The 25,786-nt window shown below is 39.3% G+C and overlaps 1 protein-coding gene across 10 annotated transcripts in view; it reads right to left on the bottom strand.

The window, feature by feature from the left end:
- Window positions 1-25,786, bottom strand: part of LOC127432054 (brefeldin A-inhibited guanine nucleotide-exchange protein 1-like) — a 92,322-nt gene that overhangs the window by 58,787 nt on the left and 7,749 nt on the right. For all 10 annotated transcript variants that reach the window (XM_051682827.1, XM_051682829.1, XM_051682830.1 and 7 more), the window contains exon 2: window positions 313-343. In XM_051682827.1, the coding sequence (XP_051538787.1) occupies window positions 313-343 (31 nt within the window). The remainder of the gene's footprint in view (window positions 1-312; window positions 344-25,786) is intronic.

Here is a 25,786-nt window from a genome sequence, read left to right as displayed (position 1 = left end):
AGAACGGGCTAGCCTGGTCCTGCAGAGAGAGCCATGAGCATAGTTCTTCTCATTCCAGGGTCCTAGTCACACACCAAGGTCTCCAAGCACATTAACAACACAAAGCAAAGGAGGTGTTTTTTATTGGCCGTGAACACACACACAAATCACAAAGAGGGCAAGACAACGGCCAAAACACAATGGGGCCGTGTGTGGTTATTCTCTGGAAAATGTCAACACTGCATTACAAGCACTGAACCAGAAAAACATAAAGAGGAATTTTAAATGTTCGATATCTCAACAACTGGGGTGTGGCATGTGAAATCGACTTACCTTAATTTCTCTGATTCCTCCTTGATTTCCTCTGAAAAGAAAAGGGAAAACAGAATCATCAAACTGTGGTAAACAGAGAATATAATCACATATTGGGGACTAACAAGGTTCAATTGAAGGCAGCTATAAATACAGACTAAATCAGACAGACGTCTTGTTTACCGTCAACTGCCAAGAGAACACAAGCATTAGAAGTTCAAGAGGAGCTTTTAAGATGTGATGTATGCAAATTTCAAGGCATATTGCATTTTCTGAAAAATACCACCAAAAACAACCTGAAAGAACATAAGGTCTTTATGAAATGAAGAAAATGTGAAGTGGTTGCCACCACAATGCTTGGGTGTTGTGGTGGGTGGTTGTAAAGGTGTTGTAGGTTGTTGCTATGTGGTTGCTAGGGCATTGCTAGGATGCTGTGGGTGGTTTCTAGGGGGTTGCAGGTTGTTGCTATGTGGTTGCTAGGGCATTGCTAGGGTGTTGTGGGTGGTTACTAGGGTGTTCTGAGTGGTTGCTGGTAGATGTAGTCCAATATATCGGTTTTACCATTTAATTGGTGCCGATAGTTGCTTTTTGCAACTATCAGTTTTATGCAAAAATCTATGCCGATAGTTTCTGAGTCCCCAGTGTGTTTCGGGCTTGTTTATACTTAAAAGTTCAACGTTATGCACCAAATCTTAATTTTTTTCTGTTTATTATTGTGTGTGTGTGGGGGGGGGGGTGGTCTCTTTTTCTTTTCTATATATCAGTTTGAAAAACTATCAGACGATTAATCAGTTATCTGCCTTCCCACCACCTAAGTTATCGTTATCGGCACAATCCACTATCGGTCGACCTCTAGTTACTGGGTGGTTGTTTCAGGATTCCTACCCTTTTGACCAATACAATTTCATAACTTTTCCATGACCTTTCCAGGGCATAGTGGTAACAGAATTTTGATTCAAACTGATTAGCTAATAAATAATTTAGACTCATTTATGAATCATTTCAACGTATTTATTGATAAGAACTGATTGATAAGGTCCCTCCTTCAATGCAAGTCTTTGGGATTTTTTTTGTTTTGTTTTTTTTACCCGCTTTATCATGCAACAGGCAAAAATGGTAAAAACAACTTCTCTTCAACAAGAGGTATCAGTTGTGTCTTTATCAAAAAAAGAATGAATAAGTTCAATACTTAGTGTTAGGGATTTGTTCAAATACCTGTCTTTAAGTATGAGCAATAGTAAATAGCCTCAGTAAACACTACTAATAAAATAAAATGTTGCGAGATGGAGAAATCCGGTCCCATTCCTCAGAGGTGGTTTCAAACACTCAAGACACAAAGACAACTCTATAATTTGTGTCCACCAGAACATAATTTTGAGAGCTATTTACTGCTAACGCTGAAGAATTTAACTAAGCATGGATCTTTCTCACAACTTGCACAGAAATCAGTCATTAACTGCATAAAAAATGCAAAGGTGATGTTCAAACAAGAGCCTCTGAGCTGATGATGCTCACTGCAAATTTTTGAAAGCTACATAAATAAAAATAGTTTAACACCTGGACTCATTACCACACAACCTCTTTGCTCTGACACATGTTAGTCGTGCTGTTACTCACAGGTCATGATCTCTGACTACTTCAATCTGTGCTGTTGTCTAGAAAGTGGTTTGGATTGAATGTTTATTCAGAGCAAGAGCCTCTGGTCACACTGAACAGCTGCAGTCATGAATGAATAAGTGTTAGGCATGGCAACAATGTAATACTGAAGAAAGATCACTCTCATTCCTCCTCTCTGTGAACAATGACAAGTATAGCAGCATAATGGCATCTACATGGCCTGCCGACAGAGAGCCTGATCTCTACCACGCAAAACTGCCTCTGAGCATGCACAAAGTGAGGAGAGAATATTGAGGTGTTTGCTTACACCAAGATCATTTTTCACCATAATGAATGTTTTTTGAAAAAAATATGAGCTGGGACCATTTATGTTTGAGCTATAATTAAAAAAAATTCTAATAATCACTATTAATTTTATTCAGGTAGATTGAATAAAAAAAACTTTCCATCATTTACCATATTTTAAAACATTAACAGAAAATTCAAAGTGCTTTCTGATATCTACTTTAGAAGCTTTCACACAAGAAAAAATGCTAATAAGGTAAATAAAATAAGTAAAAATAAACCATCCCATGAAAACAGACTGGGAGAGAGACATGAGGGATACAACCCATTTCGTTAAAGTGTCAGATAATGATTATTTGTTGCTTGACATCTGTGGCTTGTACACAATAGAGATGGAAACTGATCCCGTAGATTTACCCTCTCTCATACGTGTATCATATCGTAAAGTAGTTGCCGATACACAGTCCTAGTGTGAATTATGTTTTTTGTTTAAAAAGAGACAAAACAGTATAGGAAATAGATTACAGCATTATGCAGGTAGAGTCTGGTCTGCGGTTCATGGCCGAGCACAACCCATATAAAACATTTCTTAATGTAAGCCAGACTGACTTTGATCGCAAGCATGCTGCCTAGATTTCAGATTGGTTTGATCAAAGTAAAGTGGGTGTAGCCATTGGTTTCAATGCAGCAGAGGATGCAGTTTTGGTGGCTGTCCCTGGCAAAACATGGAAACCATAGCAACATAAATTCCTAGAGAGTCACAACATGTAATGTATTACTGTTACCTGAAATTTCAATACCGAAAACACCCTTGGTCTAAATTTATCTTTTCAATTTATTGCATTAAGTCCATTCAGTGTGCATATTTCTCTAAACTCCGGAGAAAGCCATGAAGTGACCTTGAGAAGGCTCAGGGCTTGAGCAAACAAATCAAGGAAAACAAAGCACAGCCTCCACATCATAGCTAAAACGTCAAAGAATAATCTTAGTGGATAGCATCTCATCTCGAGGTTCTGACAAAATGCAGTTTTTTTTTCTTTTTCGTTTTGTAGCAATAGTCCAAATTCTGTTTATACATGTTATTTATCTTAGTTATACATATGTTAATTTTCTGCATCACTATGAAAAGACTTCACACAACTGTACAGAAATCAACACTACCTCACAGTATTTTTCATTTAGACTGTATTACATTTACTGTATGCTCTATACATGCATCTTTGCATGGATGGTAGGGCTGGGTAAAGATATCGATTTTCCGATGCATCGCGATCTTTGTTTGAACGATCTCGATATCAACTCTTAAATCCCAAGATCGATCTTTCAATCTGTGGCAACCCTCTATTATGCAAGTAAATCACTTGCATATGCAACCAAATCTCATGCTATGCGACTAAAAATGTCTATGATTAGCCAGGGGCTAGTAAATGTTCACATTTCACTCTACAGTGATTGAGTGGTATAGTGGAGAATAAGTTATTAGCACAGAGGTCCTTTCACTGCGTGTTGAGAGTAAAAGTTTGGTTAAACTCGTTCTGTGTGTCCAAAGACGAGATCCACGGATCCATGTCATTGAATAATGTCTCTTTTAATACACTTTCTGTTTTTTAGTCACTTGTTGATTAAAAAAAATTAAAAAACCAAACAAAAAAAACATTTAATTCTTACCACATATTTATGCCCTAAACAAACCATGTACGTCTTTTTCCATTATATGCGCTTACTGGCTGATGCTGGTAGTCTTAAAGAGACAGTGGATTACTGATTAAGCATGTGTTCTACATATTAATGTAAATACTTGTAAATAGTTCAAGTTATTCAAGTAAACAATACAAATGTAACAAAAATATGTATGCAACATAATATATTAAATTTCAAGACATTAATTGATGGAATAGACTGAATTTGAACATTTTTCAAAAACTAAAATGTGACCAATTTGATGAAAAACTAATAATAAAATATAATTTGTGAAATTAGTATTTTCGAATTATACCTAGAAGGGTTGCCTAGAAGTTTCCTTTATAATTAAGAGCATTAGCTGAGAGAGAATTTATTTTACATGTAAGCAAAATGGACATTGTAAGAGAAATGTACACATATGAATCAATATAGCATCGAATCAAGATCAAATCGAAAGCTTGTGAATCAGAATCTAATCGAATTGGGAAATCTGTATCAATATCCAGCCCTAATGAATGGGGTTTGTTATAATAAAGAGAACAATTTAAACACCAGTTCTGCATCACATTCAATTCAGAAAGTCACGTGGCTCGTTGTGCATGACACCATGGAGACTCACAGCACGTGGAGGCTCATGCTATTCTCAGCGATCCACGCACAACTTACCACACGCCCCATTGAGAGTGAGAACCACTAATTGCGACCATGAGGAGGTTACCCCATGTGACTCTACCTTCCCTAGCAACCAGGCCAATTTGGTTGCTTAGGAGACCTGGCTGGAGTCACTCAGCACACCCTGGATTCGAACTCACGACTCCAGGGGTGGTAGTCAGGGTCAATACTCGCTGAGCTACCCAGGCCCCCCATATGACACTTTTTATCCAAAAGCTTCTCTCCAAAAAGTGCAGTGCTATCTTCCCTGGAGCAACTTGTTGAAATGTCTTGTTCAAGGGCACAGTGTTGATTGGACTGGAGTAGGAATTCTTCATGCTTGCAACATTTCCTGCTCCTTAATCATTGGGCAACAATCATCCTATAAATCTCATAAACTTAGTAGAGTAGAACACAACACAATCTTACTGTGCACAACACTGGTACAGTCTAACAGTTGGCACAATTATGCTCTTGAAATGTTTCCAGCGCCCACACTTTATGAGCAGACAGTTGGGACAACATATTATGACACCGCATAAATACGTTTATTTCAGTTATCATCAGCTTCAAAGGACTGATATGAAATCTTATGGTTGCACACAGCGCTCCACATCTCCAACACAAGGTGTGATAAATAAATAAACCTTCTGTTAACTCCATGGTCTGCATAAGTTAATTGCTGCAGAGGGGATCTTGATTATCTCAATTCAGTTACTGTCTAAATAGTATAAAATGGGGTATTAATGCCCGTTATAAATAAAAGACAAAATGCATGTGTGTGTGGTGAACGAGAGGCACGGATTTGGTGGTCCATTCGGAATCCGCAATGTCCCACGTAAGGAGGCGGTTTCTCGTGTCCCCTCTCTGCTTTAACAGGGCCTCCAGGCCTTCTGTGAATCTCTGGACTGGGACACGCATTCCACATAGCCATGGGAAAATAAATAGACCCAAGCACACCTACTATATTCAGCTGTCAATGAATGGGAGTGTGTGATGAGATTTTGCTAGCTGTCATAAGCACTCAATCTGTGGTATTAGCCTGTGAATAGGCTATATGGAGCTCTGTCTAACCTGTAAATACACTTCCTGTCCTAGACTTCTAAACTACTTATGGGGCTTTTCCACTACACGGTACGGCTCGACTCTGCTCGCTTTTTTGCGGGTTTTCCACTGTGGATAGTACCTGGTGGTTTTTTTAGTACCACCTCGGTCGAGGTTCCAAGTGAGCCGAGCCGAAACTAAATATGACATCAAAACCCTGCAGATCATTGATTGGTCAGAGAGAATCGTCACTATCAGCGTCACTGGATTTGCGACACGGGACATCAACCCACTAGTTTTAAAGTTAGCAACAGCGATAGCAGTATCATTTGTTCATGCGACTTTAGAATTGTAAGAAATTGCTGTGCGCAAAACCATGCCGTGGTCAATAAACGAGGTGCAGACTTCCTCTCATTAGTAGCAGAGGAGAGGATCAAACGAGAGCTGGATGGGGTGATGCGAAGAGGCGGCGCAACTATGACGATCAGCCTATAATCCCACCCACGTTGAGGCTGCACTAAACTGCAGTGGAAAAGCAAGCTCAGAAAAGTAAAGCGAGCAGAGTCGAGTCGAACCGTAACGTGCAGTGGAAAAGTGCCATTAGACAAACTAAAGTAGTAGACTATTGGCACTTTGCCACTGCATGTTACGGTTCGACTCGACTCTGCTCGCTTTACTTTTCTGAGCTTGCTTTTCCACTGCAGTTTAGTGCAGCCTCAACGTGGGTGGGATTATAGGCTGATCGTCATAGTTGCGCTGCCTCTTCTGCCGTGACATCATCTTAAACACGACACAAACAATACTGACCATAAACAATAACATGACTGCTAGCTGTTAGCTACTAGCTCATTGTGCTGCACAAAGCAGTTGTTGCATGGTGATTTTACACAAGTGTAACAGTTAAATTGGCCTGGTCGTTTTAGAAGCAAGCTTTCCAGTAGCTGGTTAACTAAATAAAGTGAAGCTTACAAGCAGAATATAGAGTTAACGTAACAAAATGAACCATCCTCCTTCGTGGACACAGACAACGCAGAGTCCAGGACACTCTCCCTCCCATTGCTTGCCGGTCTATTGCCATAGATAGCGTAAATTTGGTCAAACCACTTCCACTTTCTTCTGTTTGAACCACTCCGGCTGTTGTGGTCCTTGATGGTTCTGTAGTCACTTAAGTTTTTTTTACTTTTCCCTACACTGTTGGTAGGTCCGGTGTTAGCAGTGTGCGGCCAACAGCTGAGACACTTCCTGAAAGACTTTATCATTTCGCGTCGTTTCGTTCGTCGCTAACGAGAGGAACGTCTGCACCTCGTTTATTGACCACGGCGTGGTTTTGCGCACAGCCATTTCTTTTTCAAATTCGAAAGTCGCGTGAACAAATGATATTGCTATTGCTATTGCTAACTTTAAAACTAGCGGGTTGCTGTCCCGTGTCGCAAATCCAGTGACGCAGGTAGTGACGATTCTCTCTGACCAATCAGTGATCTGCAGGGTTTTGACGTCACATTTAGTATCGGCTTGGCTCGCTTGAAACCTCGACCGAGGTGGTACTAAAAAAAAGTATCAGGTACCAGGTACTATCCACAGTGGAAAACCCCCAAAAAGCGAGCAGAGTCGAGTCGAGTCAAGCTATACCATGCAGTGGAAAAGCCCCATATCTACTTCAAGACTTCTAGACTGAACTAGACAACATTAACAAGAAAATGTGAGCGGTGTTTCCCCGTGAAAAATTTGCTGCCACAATGCTACACTCTTAGAAATAAAGGTTCTTTGGGGTTCTATATAGAACCCTAGGGTTCTTTACTCAGCTCCAATGAACCCTTTTTGCCAAAAAGGTTCTATTTACAAAGATTTACAAAAAAAATTACCTTTTTTGAACAAAAGGGTTCTTTAGGCTGACAATTGCTTAATGTATGTATGTATGTATGTGTATGCATAATTTACATTACTTCTGCATTTGCATTTCATACTGCAGAAAAATAAAACTCTTACAATTTACTTCTTCAGCTTTAGGTTTAATTAGAAAAGGATAAATTACAGTTCTCTTTAAGAGGACAGGTTTATCTCAGCATCAATATACAGTCTACGGTACAGTCTATTCTTAACTTATAATTCAACAACAGATGCATAACATTGTGTTTATCACAAACACAAAACATCTTGAGCATATAGCGCTGGTTATTTTTGTCCTATCTACATATCGCTAAGGAGTATTTAAGTCACACACTCACAGACGCGCAACTCGCGTGAGTGATCAAAAGCGCAAGCATCCTATTTAAAATTTTAACTGTCACAGAAAGTCGGCTGAGAGCCTGAGAAGACGATATTACCCTGGTAAGTGAGAGAAATAAATTTATTTGTTGAACCATTTCATGTTATTTTTATTTATTTTGTCTTAACTCTTTGTCAATTACGACTTACACGTTTAGCACAAAGAAGAAAAGTCGACAAAACCATTTCGCCCAAGCCTGCAATACTCAACTTGAATCACTAAAATCTCTTTAGTAATCCTGATGACAGTTTATCTTATAATTGACTTTTCTTTCCACCTAGAAAACATGGGAAAAATCTAAACAAGTTTCCAGGATCACGTCAGAGCCAAACATTGAATTAAGAACACTGCACTGATTAAAGAGAATGTCATATGTCTAATGTCAAAGAAAGGAAGTGGTGGAAATGTTTCAATTTTTCTACTTGTGTGTATTTGGTGTTTGTAGTTTTATTGTACTTTACAAAAATATAATAAGTATGTATTAATTGAACATGGGTATTTAGCACCTAACTCAAAACACTTCTGAAGTTCTGGCCATCAACATCATTAGACACATGAGAAGTGAAATTCAAAAGGGGACATTTGACTTCAAAACAATGACATAAACAATATCATAAAAGGTATATCTTTTCCCATTATTTCTCGTTTCTTTAAATGCATCAAGGTTTTTATGATACTAAAAATGATTAATTTCTGTTTGCAGTGGATCTGGAGTGTAGCATTTCTTATTTCTTCATACAGATAAAACACAAAACTCCTCCTTTTATTCATGTAAGTTTTAAGATGTAATTTAGAGACATACCAATTTGTTTCTGTTTTTAATTACTCTGCATACTGACAGCACATCTATTTCAAGTTTCTCATACTTACAGGGATCAGCACATCCATCCTCAATCTGATCTTTCATATGGTGTAAAGACCCCTCAGTGCAGAGAGTGGGCATCAAACTGATGACATGGAGATGGCTGAAGTGAAGTTTTGCTTAATTTGTTGTATCCAAAAGACATCACTCAGTGTGTTTCATTATAACCACTGCTAACTACACTCACTCCTTTCAACATGATCACACTCGGCATGTTGTTTCATAGAGTTTCAGTACCCTAACATCGGCCACATTATGCCGACCCACCGCGCCATCTCCTATCAGACATTTTTGCATCGGCTCCAGCGTGTTTACCTTATGGCACGACTGGAGGCATGTTGCATCAACAGCAAGGTTGGATTTTTCCCTATAACATTACATTTTTACTCCACTTATGGTTAGATTTAGGTTTGGGGGGGTACAGTTTACAAATTATGCATTTCTCTTCACTCTATTACAGCCTGTACAGCTGAAAACAACTTGCATTTTGCACCCTTCCGTAGACAATACACCCATAAAATGAAGCTCACACATGCCCATACGCTCAACAACACTAACAGCTTTCACTACAGGGGGCAGTGTTTCGAATTTCGGTAAGCACAGACCGAATTAAGCAAAAGAAAAGTCAACCTACTGTTTCTGATTTCACTGTGAGATCAGTCTGCTCCTTCACCCACATAAAGTTCACACCTCTACACACATGAACAGTTCCACCTTTTGAAAGCTGACATGTTTGGTCAACGCAAGGCCCATTGAGTGTGTGTTCTGAACTGTAGCAGAAATCAATCTCTTCCTGATTTCCATGTGTGTTCTTCCTGCTCACTTGGGCCTCAACACAGGAAAGCTGGCACTGCTCCATTAGCCAAATCACAGAAATCACCTTCTTATCATGGTCACTCTCTGGTCTAAACCAAAATCTTGAAAATCTGATTGACCCTAATTCTCCTTGGTGTGTTCATGACATGAGTGTTTATGAGAGAACTTGCAGTGTCTGTTTCATAAATGGGCAAACTATTCCTTTAAGCTGGAGATGGACGTTTCACCCATTCTGTGAGAACCTTACAAAAACCATCCTGCTTGAAACAGACACAGTGTAAAGCTATGAAACAAATGCTCAAATTCAGTGTGAATTATTTATTAGGGCCATGTTGTAGTGCTGATGGTGGATCAGAGATAATTGTGCACTGTGGAAAAGGGCTGACAGTTTCAAGATGAAATAAAGTAAAAATTTTCAAACTATGACACCACGATCATCTAAACTGCACAGAGCTGCGATTTACTCCAATCAAAGGAATGACACCGGCACAATTCATGTAAACCAACCCTGAACCCAAACAATTGATGCAGCGGAGCTGATCGGCCCATCTAGAATGACCATGTGTTCACTCTTGGTGATATTACCGAGTGATTGTACAGTTGATTGATACACATTTATAACCTCCTGATAGAAAAACATCTGTAGCAACAATATACCATGAAAACAAATAGCAAATAGCATGACAGGTCCAAGTGCGGGTATATTGTGACATGTTGGGAATGTATTGTGTTAATGAAGTGGGGATGCTTTGTTTTTTGACTTTTTGCTCTGTAAGCCAGCTTTTTTTAAACTGTACATGTTATAGGTACCAAAAAAGTTGTTTTTCATTAAAACAATTTTTAACAACATCTGAGGAAATTGTTGACTTTAAAGTCAATGAACAAACGGGTCAAAGTAAAATGTCAACAGGGCAGATGTAGAAAGTACAGTAATGTAATTATATAACATACCTGCATATCTACAGAATATACTTTATTGACGGTCAAGAAGTAAGTTAATCAAATTCATTCAGTATATACAAGGAAATAGGGATGTAACGTTTTACGGTATACCTCGGTTTTAAAACAAGACGGGTTTCATACCATTGACTGATTTATGGTAATACATTAATAAGTCAGGTTTTTTTCTGAACTTTCCTAAAAACCCAAATCAGTTTGGTTAGAGTCAAACTAAATTACAAAAGCAACCAATTGCTGAATCAAATGCATATTTGAGCTGTTAAACTGAGCAGTAATCAATACAAATTATTATTTTTGTGCTAAATTCAATTTCATATATCTTTAAATAATAATTGTTTGACAGTATGGCACACAATTATACTGCAGTAGGGAACATGTCCTTTTTTTAGTCTAAATTGAGCCATAACTAGGCTAAATACTGTATTTAATTGCTAATAATATTAGCAATGCACCTTAATACAGTGAAAATGTAATACCGTGGTATTGTTGTGATGGTTATTATACCATGAAAATCTCATACTGTTACACCCCTACAATGAAAGTATGGAAATGTATTTAGTCTACTTGCGCAATGCCTTTAAGTGTCAGAGCATGTGTGCTAACATCTAGGCCAGGGGCCTGACATGTTGGAGTATCCTTGCAGTAACTAAAACAGAAACTGAAGGACAAATTACTTGGCCAGAAATTGTGGACTGGCGTGGGATTTCACAAACACCAAACAAAATCACACATTGTCGTAGACGTCAAAGATATCCATGTTATACCTGAGTAGGGCTGAAACAATTAGTCGACCTCGACGATAAAAAAAAAAAAAAAAAAAAAAAAACTGTCGACAAAAATGTTCATTGTCGAATAGTCGTTTGATCTCATTAAACGTTACAAGAGACCACATTAAACTGTAATGATTACGCACGAGAGCAGCACTGCAGCTCGCGCCTGACTGAGCAGAGGAAAAATTACACAGCTCACAGTCCAGATGCACTCTAAACTTTCCAAACAGCTGCAGGTGATGTAGATTGCAAAGTATGAGGGAATTATAATGCAAAAATACAAAATAAGTACGCCGGAGGGTCGTGACGCCGAGGAGGTATGGTACAGTGGTACTGGAGCAGTTCAGGGGGCGGAGGAGCTCACTGTCAGCCACCTGGAGTGGAGGAGCCGCTGACGTCTGTCGGGAGGCGAAGTACAGTGCCATCACCCGGTGTTGTGGAGGTCTGCTGCCCAGCTGGCCGAGGCGACAGTGTGTCCGGGGACCGGCGAGCCACTTTTTCTCTCTCTCCTCTCTCTCTTTCGTTCTGTCTCTCCCGCTCGCTCTTTCTCTCTCCTGTCTCCCTCCCCTCGTCTCTTTTAGTTTCCCAGGAGGCGGGGAAGGCTGGCCGAAAGGGTAACACCTCCCTCCAGGAAGGGAGTGGGGGGAGGGAGTTGGTCAGGCCAGAGGTTTCCCTGGCCTGAATCTGGAGGTTGAGGAGTGTGACGAGGAGGAGGGCATGGCCGGGCCGTGGTGACGCACGCCTGGTGCTGAGTTGTCTAATCAGCGCGAGAGAGATAAGGAGGGGCCGGGATGCCAGTTTGAGAGAGAGAGACACACGTATTGTGTGTGTGCATCTTTGTTTTGCTTGCTGCAAAGCACTTTTATATTTTGTTTTAGTTATGTTCTGTCATTAAAGTTTACATTGCTGTTCAGCAGGTTTCCGCCTCCTCTTTCCCCCAAGTAGAGACCATATCCATTATAGATATTTAGACTTGCTTTTAGAAAACAGATCTTGAATATAAGTATATTTTGTCTTTACTGCACTCTCAGAAGTATAACCAAGTGAAAAATGCACTTATATACAAAATACACTTATATTTAAGATACATTCTCTTAAAGCAAGTGTAAATATCTTATATGTTGCTTCTCAAGTAAATGTATCTTGTTTATTTTTAGACCATTTTAAATGGAAAAAAATACAAAAACACTTGATGATAAAAGGATTGTTTGCAGTGAATTTCTTTACTGAATTAAACTAAATAAAAAGTATTTTTTCCCCCCTTTAATTCAGTGAATGTCATTTAGAGGTATTTTTAAAAGATGATTTTGTCCTCTTTACTGTTAGTAAGCACGTTTAATACAACCTTTTAAGTCGGGGCACAAGCTGAATAATCGGTTAAGAGCTAATGATTAATCGTTGCAATAAGTGCCGAATAATCATTCTAATATTCGATTATCAAAATAATCATTAGTTGAAGCCTACACCTGAGAGTATATTGGCTCTGGAGGTGTCAGTTGCAGCTCTAACGGAGCAGAAATAGTTTCACTTTCAATTGTGGCTCAGGCTACTGCAGGAGCCGGTGGGCAGAGCGCATGCTGTGACGTCACTCCGAACAGCTTCACCGTGGGGAGTTTCACTCTGCAGGACAACAGAAGACACCGACTGTTTACAGTCTTTCTCCTTTATACTAGCAATAATTGCAGGGGAGCTCTGTAATTATTTTTATTTCACTCTCAATCTGGAATCCAGAAATCGACTCTAAAGGCCTTTGCACGACAGAGGTGATGTGATAATGTGAAACGAATCGCAAATGAATGGCCCTTTCACATTAAAAGCGAGGTGAATGATCGCTGTTAACACATTCAGATCTTTACAATAGGTGGTGCAAACTGACAAGCAATTTTACCCCGGTACATTAGGTGGCGCAAAGCACATTTAAACTGGTCTGCCCCTCACAGATGAGAGGAATATGACAAGTTTGCAAAACAACAATGGAATCGCAATACGAAAGACAATACTGACTATATGCCACTGCCACACATACTGTATGTATTTGTGCTATGTACATTTGTTTAAAATCTCCTGACACATGATGCAAAGCTCATATTTTATTGGTCAGGACATTTAATCGCCAGGCAAAGAAAAAAAATATCAACACATTCACCGTAAAAAAAAAAAAAAAAAAAAAAAAAAAAAAACAACTGTCTTTGCCGATGCTCAAATGTTTGTGCTCTAGGTGTGAATGGCTTCATAGGAATCCATTGTTTCTATTCAAAACGCTAATCGCAGTGAGAAATCGCAGCTTAAATTTGAAGTGTGTAATTTGTGCCACTAGCCCCACCAAACGGAATTGCAAAACAGCTTTCAGAATACGTTGATCAAACAATCAGATAGTCCCGTCCCCCAACACATTCAATGTTGTTGTGTCTCATGAGACGGGCCACTCATAACAAAAAGAGGAATTTGTTAGAGACATGATTGTATCGTGTTGACAGTTTTCAAGAAAATTTACCTATGAATGGCTTCCTTAAAGTTGTCTCTGCATATTAAGCTGGAATAGAAAAAAGTATTTTAACACCGGAAAAGTTACACACTTCAGCTTTATGTATAAATACGCTTGGGATGTGCAAAACAACACATTTTCAAAATCGACTAGTCAACTAATCAGCCTGAAGGAAGCCTTGAATAATTAGGCTGGTTTTGGCTTCACCTGATCCTGATCAAACACATTCACATAGGATGTTCTTGTGTTCAAAAACAGCTGGACAGAGCACAACTGAACTAAACAGAACACAGGGTCTCAAGATTTTTAACTTGACACATCATGCAACACTCATGGTGCAGGATGCCCAAAAGGAACAGCACAAGTCACGCCACAATGGCCCATGTCCATCTGAATGTGTATAACTGTAGTAGCAGTATTTTGAAGGTTTCGACTAATCAACTAGCCAATTGTTTGGTAAATAGCTGACCATCCGGATTAGTGACCCATCCCTAGTATTCGCTTGCTTATCTCGTGTCCTGTTTGTCTGTTTTTGGGAATGAGAGACAACTGCTCTGAGACACCTGTACCTGGGGCAAACCCAGGCTCTGCTGGCGCCCGAGGCGAGATTTACGATTGGCACCCCCCAGATCAAAATCACTGAGGGTGCTTCTGAAAATAGTGGGGGTGCTCTGTGTAAAGTGGAGATGTATCGTAATTACAATTTTTTTAAAAGATTAAATCATGTTTAAATGCTACTAAAACAATGTAAAGAACAGTTTTTCATGTACAAAACATTTATTGCTTTGGTTTTTTTTTTCTTCACATGATCTGTCACTGAAAATGACAGCAAAATGCTGCGCCTGCAGATTAAAACATACATTGATGCAGCATTTTGTGTGTTCACAAAATGCAGGAATTTGTGTGTGTTTGCTGGGATTCAAGGAAATCTGCTTGCCAATTTACAGTATTAGTCTTACATATTCAACTGAGCAGGAGTGTGCAATTATTTTGGTACAGGGGCCACATCAGTCGTTAAGTAGAACATGGAAGAGAGAGGATAAAATGTTCTGCATAGTTGTATCTTTTAAGCCCAGAAGTAGTAGTGCACTCATGCACTCAATGAATGATATACAATTTTCTGAAGTGTTTACAGACTGATGGGACCATTCTGTGATTGCTTAAAGTTTTGCTGCTACTTTTCTATCATGTGTTAGTAAAACTGAATAAAGGCTGAATAAAATTATTAATGGTTTATTTTACCATACTTCAATGCAGTGATAATTTAGTATTCATTTTAACACTCTACATCAGGAGTCTGGTTTAATAGTAAAATAAAATATTCTGAAATTATAGATTTTAAAAGCTTATTTTAATGTTTGCCGCAAAGTTGATAAAGTTTTATTCTGAAAACATTATCAACCCGTTTACACGCTCATGGGTCATGATGTGAATCTCGTCAATGGTTTGTTTGGCATCCCATTCAGCACACAGCTGAATAAAACAGACTGCATGACACTGATAAATGATTACTGCCAGAGTAACATTCACATACAGGTGTGAGGGACTTCAGCATTTCACAAATAACACAAAGAACAAACATTTTCCTCTCTCGCTTGGTTTTGCTCGTGTGTCCTCTCGTGTGCGAATGATGTAAAGATCTATTGGGATTTTACTAAAGTTCATCACTGAAAAGGTTTGCTCGCAGACTTGGCACTAACAGCACACGCAGCCTCACGAATGGACACGAAGTGGCTGCATCACACTTTTCTTTAAGCAAAATATTGCACTATTGAGCGCTAAGTTTTTTATTCTTTTTTTTTTTGAAGAGGAGAAAGTGCGCACGCGCATACATGGTTGCCAGATTGCAGTAAGTATGACATAAGGTGAAATATTTCCTATTTGTGCAAGTATAAATCTCTGATTGGGGTGTTGTATCTATTATATGGCAACCCTGAGCATATTAAACGCTTGTGGATGCACGATAGGTCCCAAAGCCAGATAAATGAAAGATCTAATAAAAAACATTCATGATAAATCGACTGCGGGCAGCAGTTTGCCCTGGTCTGCAATTGAGCGTGCTTAGCATGAATGCTTTAGACTACAGTCCTAATCATGGTCTCTTTTAAAAGAAGACACTTGGGAAGTTTTTTGGTGAAGTGAAAGCAAGCAGCAATATAACTGAAATTAAAACAACATTATCGAAGCTTAAGTTTATTTTAAAGAAAATACGCTGCACTTAACTTGCACTAAACTTGAATAAAACAAGCAAAAACGGCCCACAGTATCCATGCCAGTTAAGAGGTTCTAAATAAGCTATTTCAAAGTAGTAAATAAACATAAATGGCTGACATGAACAGTCATTACCTTTATATTGCTCTTTTTTTCTGCTCCTCTTCTTTGTGCCGCTTCCTGCTTTGTGCACCTGATAATTTGGCAACCGCCTATGTCGCCTATGCTACGGGCCGGCCCTGGGCAAACAACCCATGGTGCATAATATCTGGAGCTAATTCAGTCTCCAGACGCAGGGAGAGGTTTGTTACATCAATTAAGCACAAAGCTATGGTGGAATGAACAGTGGTGTGTTTTGTGGTAAACATACATGCTGCAGCTCCATCGTCGGGGAAAGATAAACAGTAAGGTCCTTTGGGAGATCTGCAGTACACCATGTGATCAGCACCAACACAACATGCACACACTAATGCAGCAGCAATGGCTGCAGTCTCACAGACAAACCAATCAGCACCTGTTTGCATTATCAGAGGGTTTGTGATTTGAGTCAAACTAGACAGTAAGGTGGAATTTCATTTTTCAACATGTTGATGAAAGGCTCATTGAGACATTCTACTGCTTCTCCTTTCATTCTTTCTTGTGTAGAGTCATTCTGCACTGAATCTTTGAGCCAAAATTTTGTTACATCCCAGCAGAGGTCCATTCATGAGACCGTCTGGGTTTGAATCCCTCCAGCTCCTGGAGAACTCTAATCGGCTTCCCAACTCCAACTCGCCCAGGGAAAGTGCACGGTGGATTTCACACATTCCTAGATTCAGGACCCAAAGGCACTGCTAAAATGAAACTGATATTTATTCAGTTTTGTTTGTTCGATTTTAAGGGTTCAGGTTTTGATTTGAGCTCAGAAAGCTGGTTGTAAAAAGGGCAACATTTACCAGAAGCATCAGAGCTTTTCTATCCACCCAAATCAAATGTGTAATGGTAAGTGCTGTTACCTGAGAGTGGAGGTATTTATTTGTTTAACCTCACTCCTACAAAGGTATTACCATTTCAGAGCACACAGACATTCATATCGCTCTGGCACGCTAGAAACAGAGAAATTATTCAAATTAATTTCTTGCCTTACAAACCTAGTAATTTCTCTTAGCCTCCCCCTGGTTAGGATATAGCAGGTTCTGTGCCTAGAGAACGAAAGAAATGTGGCAGACAAGGAGAATTAGAGGGCACTAGTCCTTACGGGAAGGTGTGTGTTCAATCAATATAGAAAAATATGAAAAAATTTGTAAAAAGTATTTTAAAAAACTCTTGCAAATCTCCCTTCAGGCATTTATTAGAAGAGGCTTTATTTACGTGAACAAAATCATGCAGGCAAACTAGGGCTGTCAACAGGGCTGATAAACGTTCTAAATTTTCACTGAAATATTACGAAAGTTGAAAATACATTCAAATTTAAAAGGACAGGTAAGGGGGAAAAAAATCGAATTTTTAAATCGATGCTGTCTCCTGCGATATCACAGCGTTTTTCTTAAACAGTTGCATGTACGTACCTACGTTTTAGCCTGCAAATTTAAGTCATCATCTGAGCTTTGCATTCATCCAAAAATTTTAATGCTCATTTTAAATTCAACGAATATTCGAATTTCACATTTTAATCTGACAGCATTAGTCACAACTGTCAAGTTAGAGCTTTCTAGGGGTATAACGGATATATATATATATATATATATATATATATATATATATATTACTGCCAAATCTAAAGTAAGAATACTCTGTTTGGTAACAAACACTTCAACAGGTTTGCCCTGAATAAAAGTCATTGTTTTACATTAACCATAGTTTAACTATGGCATTTGAGGTAAAAACACAGTAACCACAAAATCAACATGGTTACTGTTATGTTTACAATATACAGTATTATCATGGTTACTATATGGAAACTACAGTATTACTGTTGTAAAACCATGGTTAATTGTATCAAAACTATGATTTCTGCAAAGAAAATCATGGTGACAGCAGTCATGGTTACTACAATATTACTATAATAAAACCTTGGTTAAATTTCGCTGGGTCTCATCTGGCTCTCATCTGGCCCCGGTGATTTCGGTGTAAATGAACATATGTCGACGTATTACCAGTATACGGCACTCGTGTTGAGCAATGTCTGCAAACAGTGCCTGTTTTGTAAAAAATTGACCATTGCTGTTGTAATTGACAGCAAAAAGAAAATGTTTCCAGACAGGAGACCTGAATAATGCAGGGGGCTTCTCTATCAGTGGCTCATTTTCTCCACTTGCTATTTTCAACTACACATAACGCTTGTAGAACAGTGATGGCATCAAGTTGACCCATGTGAAACACAGGCGGAGCGTATCCATCTACAGATCCATTCAGATGCATTAACGGAGGTTGTAACTGTGAGTGTCTATTTGATGCTTTATTTTCTACACAAAACCTTGTGCTCCAGATGCGTCAATAAACTTGAGGTGAACCGCAGTGCCAATGCTTCTCGAATCGTGGGTGGTGAACCGTACGGTTCGTTTATTTACCGAGAACCGTTACACCCCCAGAGATTTCATAGAATTATGAGTTTTCAACCTGTAATCACAAGTTCTACGCAGACATGAACGGCTTTTACAAGTCAGAATCTTGTAATTATGGTCATTCCGACATGATGTGAACCCACCATTAAGTATGTGCATTTGCAATGCATTGACCAAGCATTCATGTCTGTTCTTGCGTAGAGTTTCTGGCCTAAGCTTGCCTGAAAAGACAAGCTTAGACGAACGTGGATTTCCATGCTAGTCTCTGCTGTTTTATGCTGGGTAGTGATGCTATACCTGCATATCCATACTTTTTACCTGTAAAATCTAGCTGTTATAGCAGGTGAATTAGCATAAACATACTTAATGCTGGTTCACAAAGGATGTCTTGCTGGTTTAGCTAGTTAATAAGCCTATTGGGGACACTAGCATTTAAAACACAACATGCTGGTCTTTCCAGCAGGGTAGCCAAGAAAAGAAACAATGCAACTTAAATTAGGATATTTCAAAACATCTGAAATCCTTAACCGTCCTTTTCACAAGAACAGACCCTACACTGTTTCATTTGGCATGGCTTCCCTTGATGATATTGCCATGGAAGGAAAACAACATCATATACAAATTTGCATAATGTATCTATTTATCCCACGGTTGAGGTATCTAGCATCCACCCACCCATCACACACGCGCACACACACACACGCACGCACGCACACAAATTTGACTATTCTAATGAGCTACAAGCTCTTCTAAAGCTCCAGTGGATGGGGGGCGCGGGGTTGGATGCTCTTTGCACAGAGATAAACACCCAGCTGGACTGCTTCTGTGCTTGAGGGAACACTGGACCATCTGACAGTGCCATTGTGTTGGAGAAAGAGAAATTACACTTGGGGCCTGCGCAGGAAATGCTTCGGAAGGTTGTCCAGACAATGCAACGTGTGGGACACGAGGGTGGACTTGGCGTCACCCTGCAAACAAATCACACCAAAGCTGCGGAAGTGTAGGTGTATGTTCGTATGTAACCATGTGGGTTAAGCAGCCACTCATCTTACCTGTGGCTAAATAATTGCATTTTGTATGCAAGGTCAAAGATATGATTAAAAAAATTTAAGTCAGTACGTTTAAATGCACTTTAAAAATTAGAATTCAGTCTGACTAAAACAAATTTGTCTTTTTTAAATGCCATGTAAATGCTTTAGTCCGACTGAAATACCAGTCCACTTTTGGCAAAGTAGGTCTATCAGACCTAGATAATGCGAATGTAGTTCAGCATTGTCCAGCATGTATACATGTGATTAGACCAAAACTGCTCTTAGCACTGTGCAATATGAAAGACAGAGGTCAAGCGCAAAATGTAATCCCGGCACTGTCTCAGCTGACGTCCTTCCTTCAAATATTCGGTTACCCATTGTGTCATGTATACTTGTACAGACAGATGAAGACTGTTGCTCGACAATGCACAAACCTACTGTAGCTCAATTAGAACTGTGCATGTTAATGTACTGAATGATGATATGGTTCTCGCATTTTGTCCAAAACCAATTAAATTGGTTTATTTCCATTTGCAGGAAGAAATATTCGAATTTACCTGGATTACAATGACCTTTTTTGGATTTCTGCAAAAATTGGTCATAGCATTTGATCTAATATGAAGAGTTCTGAACTTTCTCCATTTATGGACAATTTGGTTTAACATGGACTGATGAACATTAAGGCTTTAGAAATACTTTTGTAACCCTTTCCAGTTTTATTCAAGTCAACAATTCTTTAGCTTAGGTGTTCCAAGATCTCTTTTGTTCGAGGCATGGTTCACATCAGGCATGCTTCTTGTGAATATCAATCTCCAAATTTGTTATTCAAGGCAAGTGTTACACAGTGTCTTTACCAGGCAAGACATGATAAAATGACAAGCAATAAAAGCACACTTGTCAAGAGACTATTTAGCCCTATACAGAACACTTGCATTTAAATGAATGGAAGAAACTTAAACACCCAATATGACGGATGTAGAAAAGGAAGTCCCGCCTTACAGGTAAAAGAGCCAATCACTTTTCAGAAACAGACGTCGGCTGTCAACTCAAGTACGCACATGCGTATTAGCATGACAACTTAATTCTATTTCTCCAGTGCCCCACCCACAGTGAAATTTCATTGGTCCACAATCCTAACCCACATAACGGTTTATTTAACATCAAACATGTTCTGATTGGTGGTGATTGTGTCCTTTAAACCGCATTTTCACCTGCAATGCGGGAAGACAAATTTCTTGATGCTGAAAATTTAATTTAGAGACCACCAAATCACACATTATACATTTGCACATATACAGTGAAATTCTTTTTTTTCACATATCCCAGCTAGGCTGGGGTCAGAGTGCAGGGTCAGCCCCTGGAGCAGATAGGGTCAAGGGCCTTGCTCAAGGGCCCAACAGTGGCAACTTGGCAGTGCTGGGGCTTGAACCCCTGACCTTCTGATCAGTAACCCAGAGCCTTAACCGCTGAGCTGCCCCTAATACATAGGCTAGTCACCATAACTAGAGATGCACCGATCGATCGGCCACTGATCTAAATCGGCCGATCTTCGTCTCAAGTCTGTGATCGGCGATCGGCCGATCATGCCTAGAATCAGGGCCGATCTTTTTTGCAGCACGCAGGGAATCACACATACAGTTGAAGTCAGAAGTTTACATACACCTTAGCCAAATACATTTAAACTCAGTTTTTCACAATTCTTGACATTTAATCATAGAAAACATTCCCTGTCTTAGGTCAGTTAAGATCACTACTTTATTTAAAAAATGTGAAATGTCAGAATAATAGTAGAGAGAATTCTTTATTTCAACTTTAATTTCATCACATTCCCAGTGGGTCAGAATTTTACATACAATTTGGTAGTATTTGGTAGCATTGCCTTTAAATTGTTTAACTTGTGTCAAATGTTTTGGAGAGCCTTCCACAAGCTTCTCACAATGAGTTGCTGGAATTTTGTCCCATTCCTCCAGCCAGAACTGGTGTAACTGAGCCAGGTTTGTAGGCCTCCTTGCTCGCACACGCTTTTTCAGTTCTGCCCACAAATTGTCTATCAGATTGAGGTCAGGGCTTTGTGATGGCCACTCCAATACCTTGAATTTGTTGTCCTTAAGCCATTTTGCCACAACTTTGGAGGTATGCTTGGGGTCATTGTCCATTTGGAAGACCCATTTGCGACCGAGCCTTAACTTCATGGCTGATGTCTTGAGATTTTGCCTCAATATATCCACATTATTTTCCTTCCTTATGATGCCATCTATTTTGTGAAGTGAACCAGTCCCTCCTGCAGCAAAACACCCCCACAACATGATGCTGCCACCCCCATGCTTCACGGTTGGTATGATGTTCTTCAGCTTGCAAGCATCACCCTTTTTCCTCCAAACATAACAATGGTCATTTTGGCCAAACAGTAAAATTTTTGTTTCATCAGAGGAAATCTTTGTCCCCATGTGCACATGCAAACTGTAGTCTGGCTTTTTTATGGCAGTTTTGGAGCGGTGGCTTCTTCCTTGCTGAGCAGCCTTTCAGGTTATGTCGATATAGGACTCGTTTTACTGTGGATATAGATACTTGTCTACCTGTTTCCTCCAGCATCTTCGCAAGGTCTTTTGCAGTGTTTCTGGGATTAATTTGCACTTTTCACACCAAACTACGTTCATCTCTAGAAGACAGAATGCATCTCCTTCCTGAGTGGTATGATGGCTGCATGGTCCCATGGTGTTTATACTTGCGTGCTATTGTTTGTACAGATGAACGTGGTATCTTCAGGCATTTGGAAATTGTTCCCAAAGATGAACCAGACTTTTGTGAAGGTCCAAAACATTATTCCTGAGGTCTTGGCTGATTTCTTTTGATTTTCCCATGATGTCAAGCAAAGAGGCACTGAGTTTGAAGGTAGGCCTTAAAATACATCCACAGGTGCACCTCCAATTGACTCCAATTAACCTTACAGAAGCTTTATTGCCTAAATGCCTAAAGCTTGACATAATTTTCTGGAGTTTTCCAAGCTGCTTAAAGGCACAGTTAACTTAGTGTATGTAAACTTCTGACCCACTGGAATTGTGATATAGTCAATAAAAAGTAAAGCAATCAGTCTGTAAATAATTGTTGGAAATATTACTCATGTGATGCTCAAAGTAGATGTTCAAAATGACTTGCCAAAAATATAGTTTGCTAATATGAAATCTGTGGAGTGGTTAAAAAAATTAGTTTTAATGACTTGTGTATGTAAACTTCTGACTTCATCTGTACACTGCTACTCTAATGAATGAGCGCTTTCTCAGCCCTTGATGCATGACAGTCTGGAGGGTGAATTGATAGCAATTCTTTTTGTTTTTTTCTCCCCAATTTGGCATGCCCAATTCCTAATGCACTCTAAATCCTTGTGGTGGCATAGTGACTCGCCTCAATCTGGGTGGCGGAGGACGAATCTCAGTTGCCTCCGCGTCTGAGAACGTCAATCCACGCATTTTATCACATGGCTTGTTGAGCGCGTTACCGCGGCATACACGCATAACTCACCACGCGCCCCACCGAGAGCGAGAACCACATTATAGCGACCACGAGGAGGTTACCCCAACGTGACTCTACCCACCCTAGCAACCGGGCCAATTGGTTGCTTAGGAAGCCTGACTGGAGTCACTCAGCATGCCCTGGATTCGAACTTGCGTGTGGTAGTCAGCGTCTTTACTTGCTGAGCTACCCAAGCCCCCCCCCCATGCAGATGACTATGCTGCCTATCTAGAGTGCCCGATCACAAAATTACTTGAAATGTCCATTCCTAGTTTACACTAAAGGGGTGGGAATCCTTAGTCACTGCATGATTTGATTTCGATACAGGGAATCACAATCTGTTTCATAAATTACTCTTGATGCATTTAATACCCTACATCAGAAGCGATACTCTGTGTCTTTCGTTCTGTGTAAAATCAGGGCAACCTTATCAGAGCGACCTTAAATGTTGTTGTTAACTGCACATCTTGTGTTTTGTGGTTATAAACAAGAATATTTTTGTCCTATAAATGATGCTGCATATGTGTGGAGAACTAAATTTAAATTAAATCATTAAATAAATATTTAAAAATTTAAATAATTAAATACATAATGAAATTGTTCAAAAAAACTATAAAAACATTAAATTTAGAATTAAATCACTATATAAATCAATAAATGTCCCTTGTATTTCATTTTAGCCCTAGTTTGTCCACCCTCATTTTAGCATTTTTGAGTTGATTTTTAATTTAAGCACAAGCTTTGTGTCTTTTCAGGGTTACGGTTATCGACACGTCATTTACCGGCAGTGGGCATCATTGCCAATAGCCTACCTGTGACCAAGTACAGACTGTTTCACTTCAGTATTTTGTAATATTTTGCCTTAATTAAAATTACACAGAGACAACCAGAAACCATAGTCCAAAATTTACTTTTTTTGCCACACCTGTCAATGGCAGGTGAACTGTGAAACAGCACAGGTTGTTGTGTCACTCTTAGCATCTTACATTAGCTAGCCTCTGTGAAACACTATCGGTCACAAAAACACAAAACCCATTCTGCTTTTATTCCTCCAATGTAGCTACATTTTAATGGTAACACAATCAAAATTGAACTTTTTGGTTTTTAGTCCAAGTCTGATAGCTTTGAGGTTGTCTATATGCTAGTGTAGCCTTTAGTTTTGATAGAATATACTTTCAGCAGATATATGCAATTAATTGTACATTCTTTCTCTTCAGGCAAATTGTCCCAAAACTATTTATGACTCATCTTGCACTTACAACTTTTGTCCAAAAAAATCTCTGTAGAATGAGAATCCCCTCGCCTTAAAGAAATAGTTCACTCAAAAATTATAATTCTCTCATCATTCACATAATTTACATATTTTCCTTCTCTGGAACAAAAACAAAGATATTTTGATGGAGATGTGAATACAGCCATACAATGCAAGTCAATGGGATTCAACACTTCCAAGCTCCAAAAAGGACATAAAGGTATCATAAAGGTAATCCATACGACTGTGGTTTAATCCATGTCTTCTGAAGCAATACGGTCAGTTTTAGGTGAGAACAGACCAAAATGTAACTCCTTGTTCACTATAAATCTTGCCATCTGCAGTCTCCTAGGAAAAATCGTGATTTCAAGCTCGATTACACTACCTCACAGTTGACACCTGCTTGGAAAAATATTCACATTATATTTCCGTCAATATAGCTTCGTTTGTGTTCCGAAGAAGAAAGTCGTACAAACTTGAGATGGCATAAGCGTGAGTAAATGATTTTTGGGTGAACTTTTCCTTTAATACCACCTGATTCTGACTCAGACTGATCTCACAGTGAAATCTGAAACAGCAGAATGACTTTTCTTTACCTAAAATTGGTCTGTGCTTACTGAAATTCGAAACACTGCCCCCAGTGGCCAAGGTGGTGAGTGTTGTTGAGCATATGGGCAGGTGTGAGCTCCTTTTTCCGGGTGTAATGTCCACAGAGTGGCACCTAAAGCAAGTTGTTTAGTGAGATGTTTTCAGCTGTACAGGCTGTAATACAGTGAAGAGGAATGCATATTTTATAAACTGTTAGAACCAAACCCAAACCACAAACTATGCAATGTGCTTCCGGTCACGCTACAAGGGCATATAAACACACTGGAGCAAAGGCAAAAATGTTTGATAGGAGATGCCGCTTGTCAGTGAGTCGGTAAAATGTGGCCAATCCTAGGGTACAGGAACTCTCGGAAACAATATGCCAACTTCCAGTGTGATCATGTTGTCTGACTAGCATTAGCAAGTAGCAAATCATGGCTGTGACATGAACAAAAGGCTAATGGCTATTTAAAATAAGCGATAGGCCCTTCAATTTGTCATGCCCCAACTTCTAAGGGTCTTTAAGATATTTAATAACAATGACAATGTATTGTGCAATTCCTAAAAATTTACCAGCCAACTGGCCAGAACCTCTTTTTTTTTTTTTTTTTTACATAAGGGAAATTTTTACTCACACTGGAACTTGTTAAGTGTTAATTTTAGACCCTGTCTGGAGCTACAGAGTTTTTGTGCTGTTTCCATTACATTTTAATGAAATCCTTAATGTACCAAGCGAATCAATCAAAGACACTGTTAAACAAGAGCTCAATCTAAGCCCATTTAAAATATTCAAGACCTGAATGAGTGGAACAAACTAGAGTATATATACTGATACTCAACAGTGTTTTGTTAAGGTTGATGTGCATTTAGAAATGAGGATGAGACTTGGCCCCAGGCGCTCATCTATTAAGCCTGAAAAGA

Source organism: Myxocyprinus asiaticus, chromosome 41, assembly GCF_019703515.2.
Source record: "Myxocyprinus asiaticus isolate MX2 ecotype Aquarium Trade chromosome 41, UBuf_Myxa_2, whole genome shotgun sequence".
Taxonomy (NCBI): Eukaryota; Metazoa; Chordata; class Actinopteri; order Cypriniformes; family Catostomidae; genus Myxocyprinus; species Myxocyprinus asiaticus.
The sequence above is the reverse complement of the archived record's forward strand: the minus strand, read 5'-3'. Positions and strand labels throughout refer to the sequence as shown.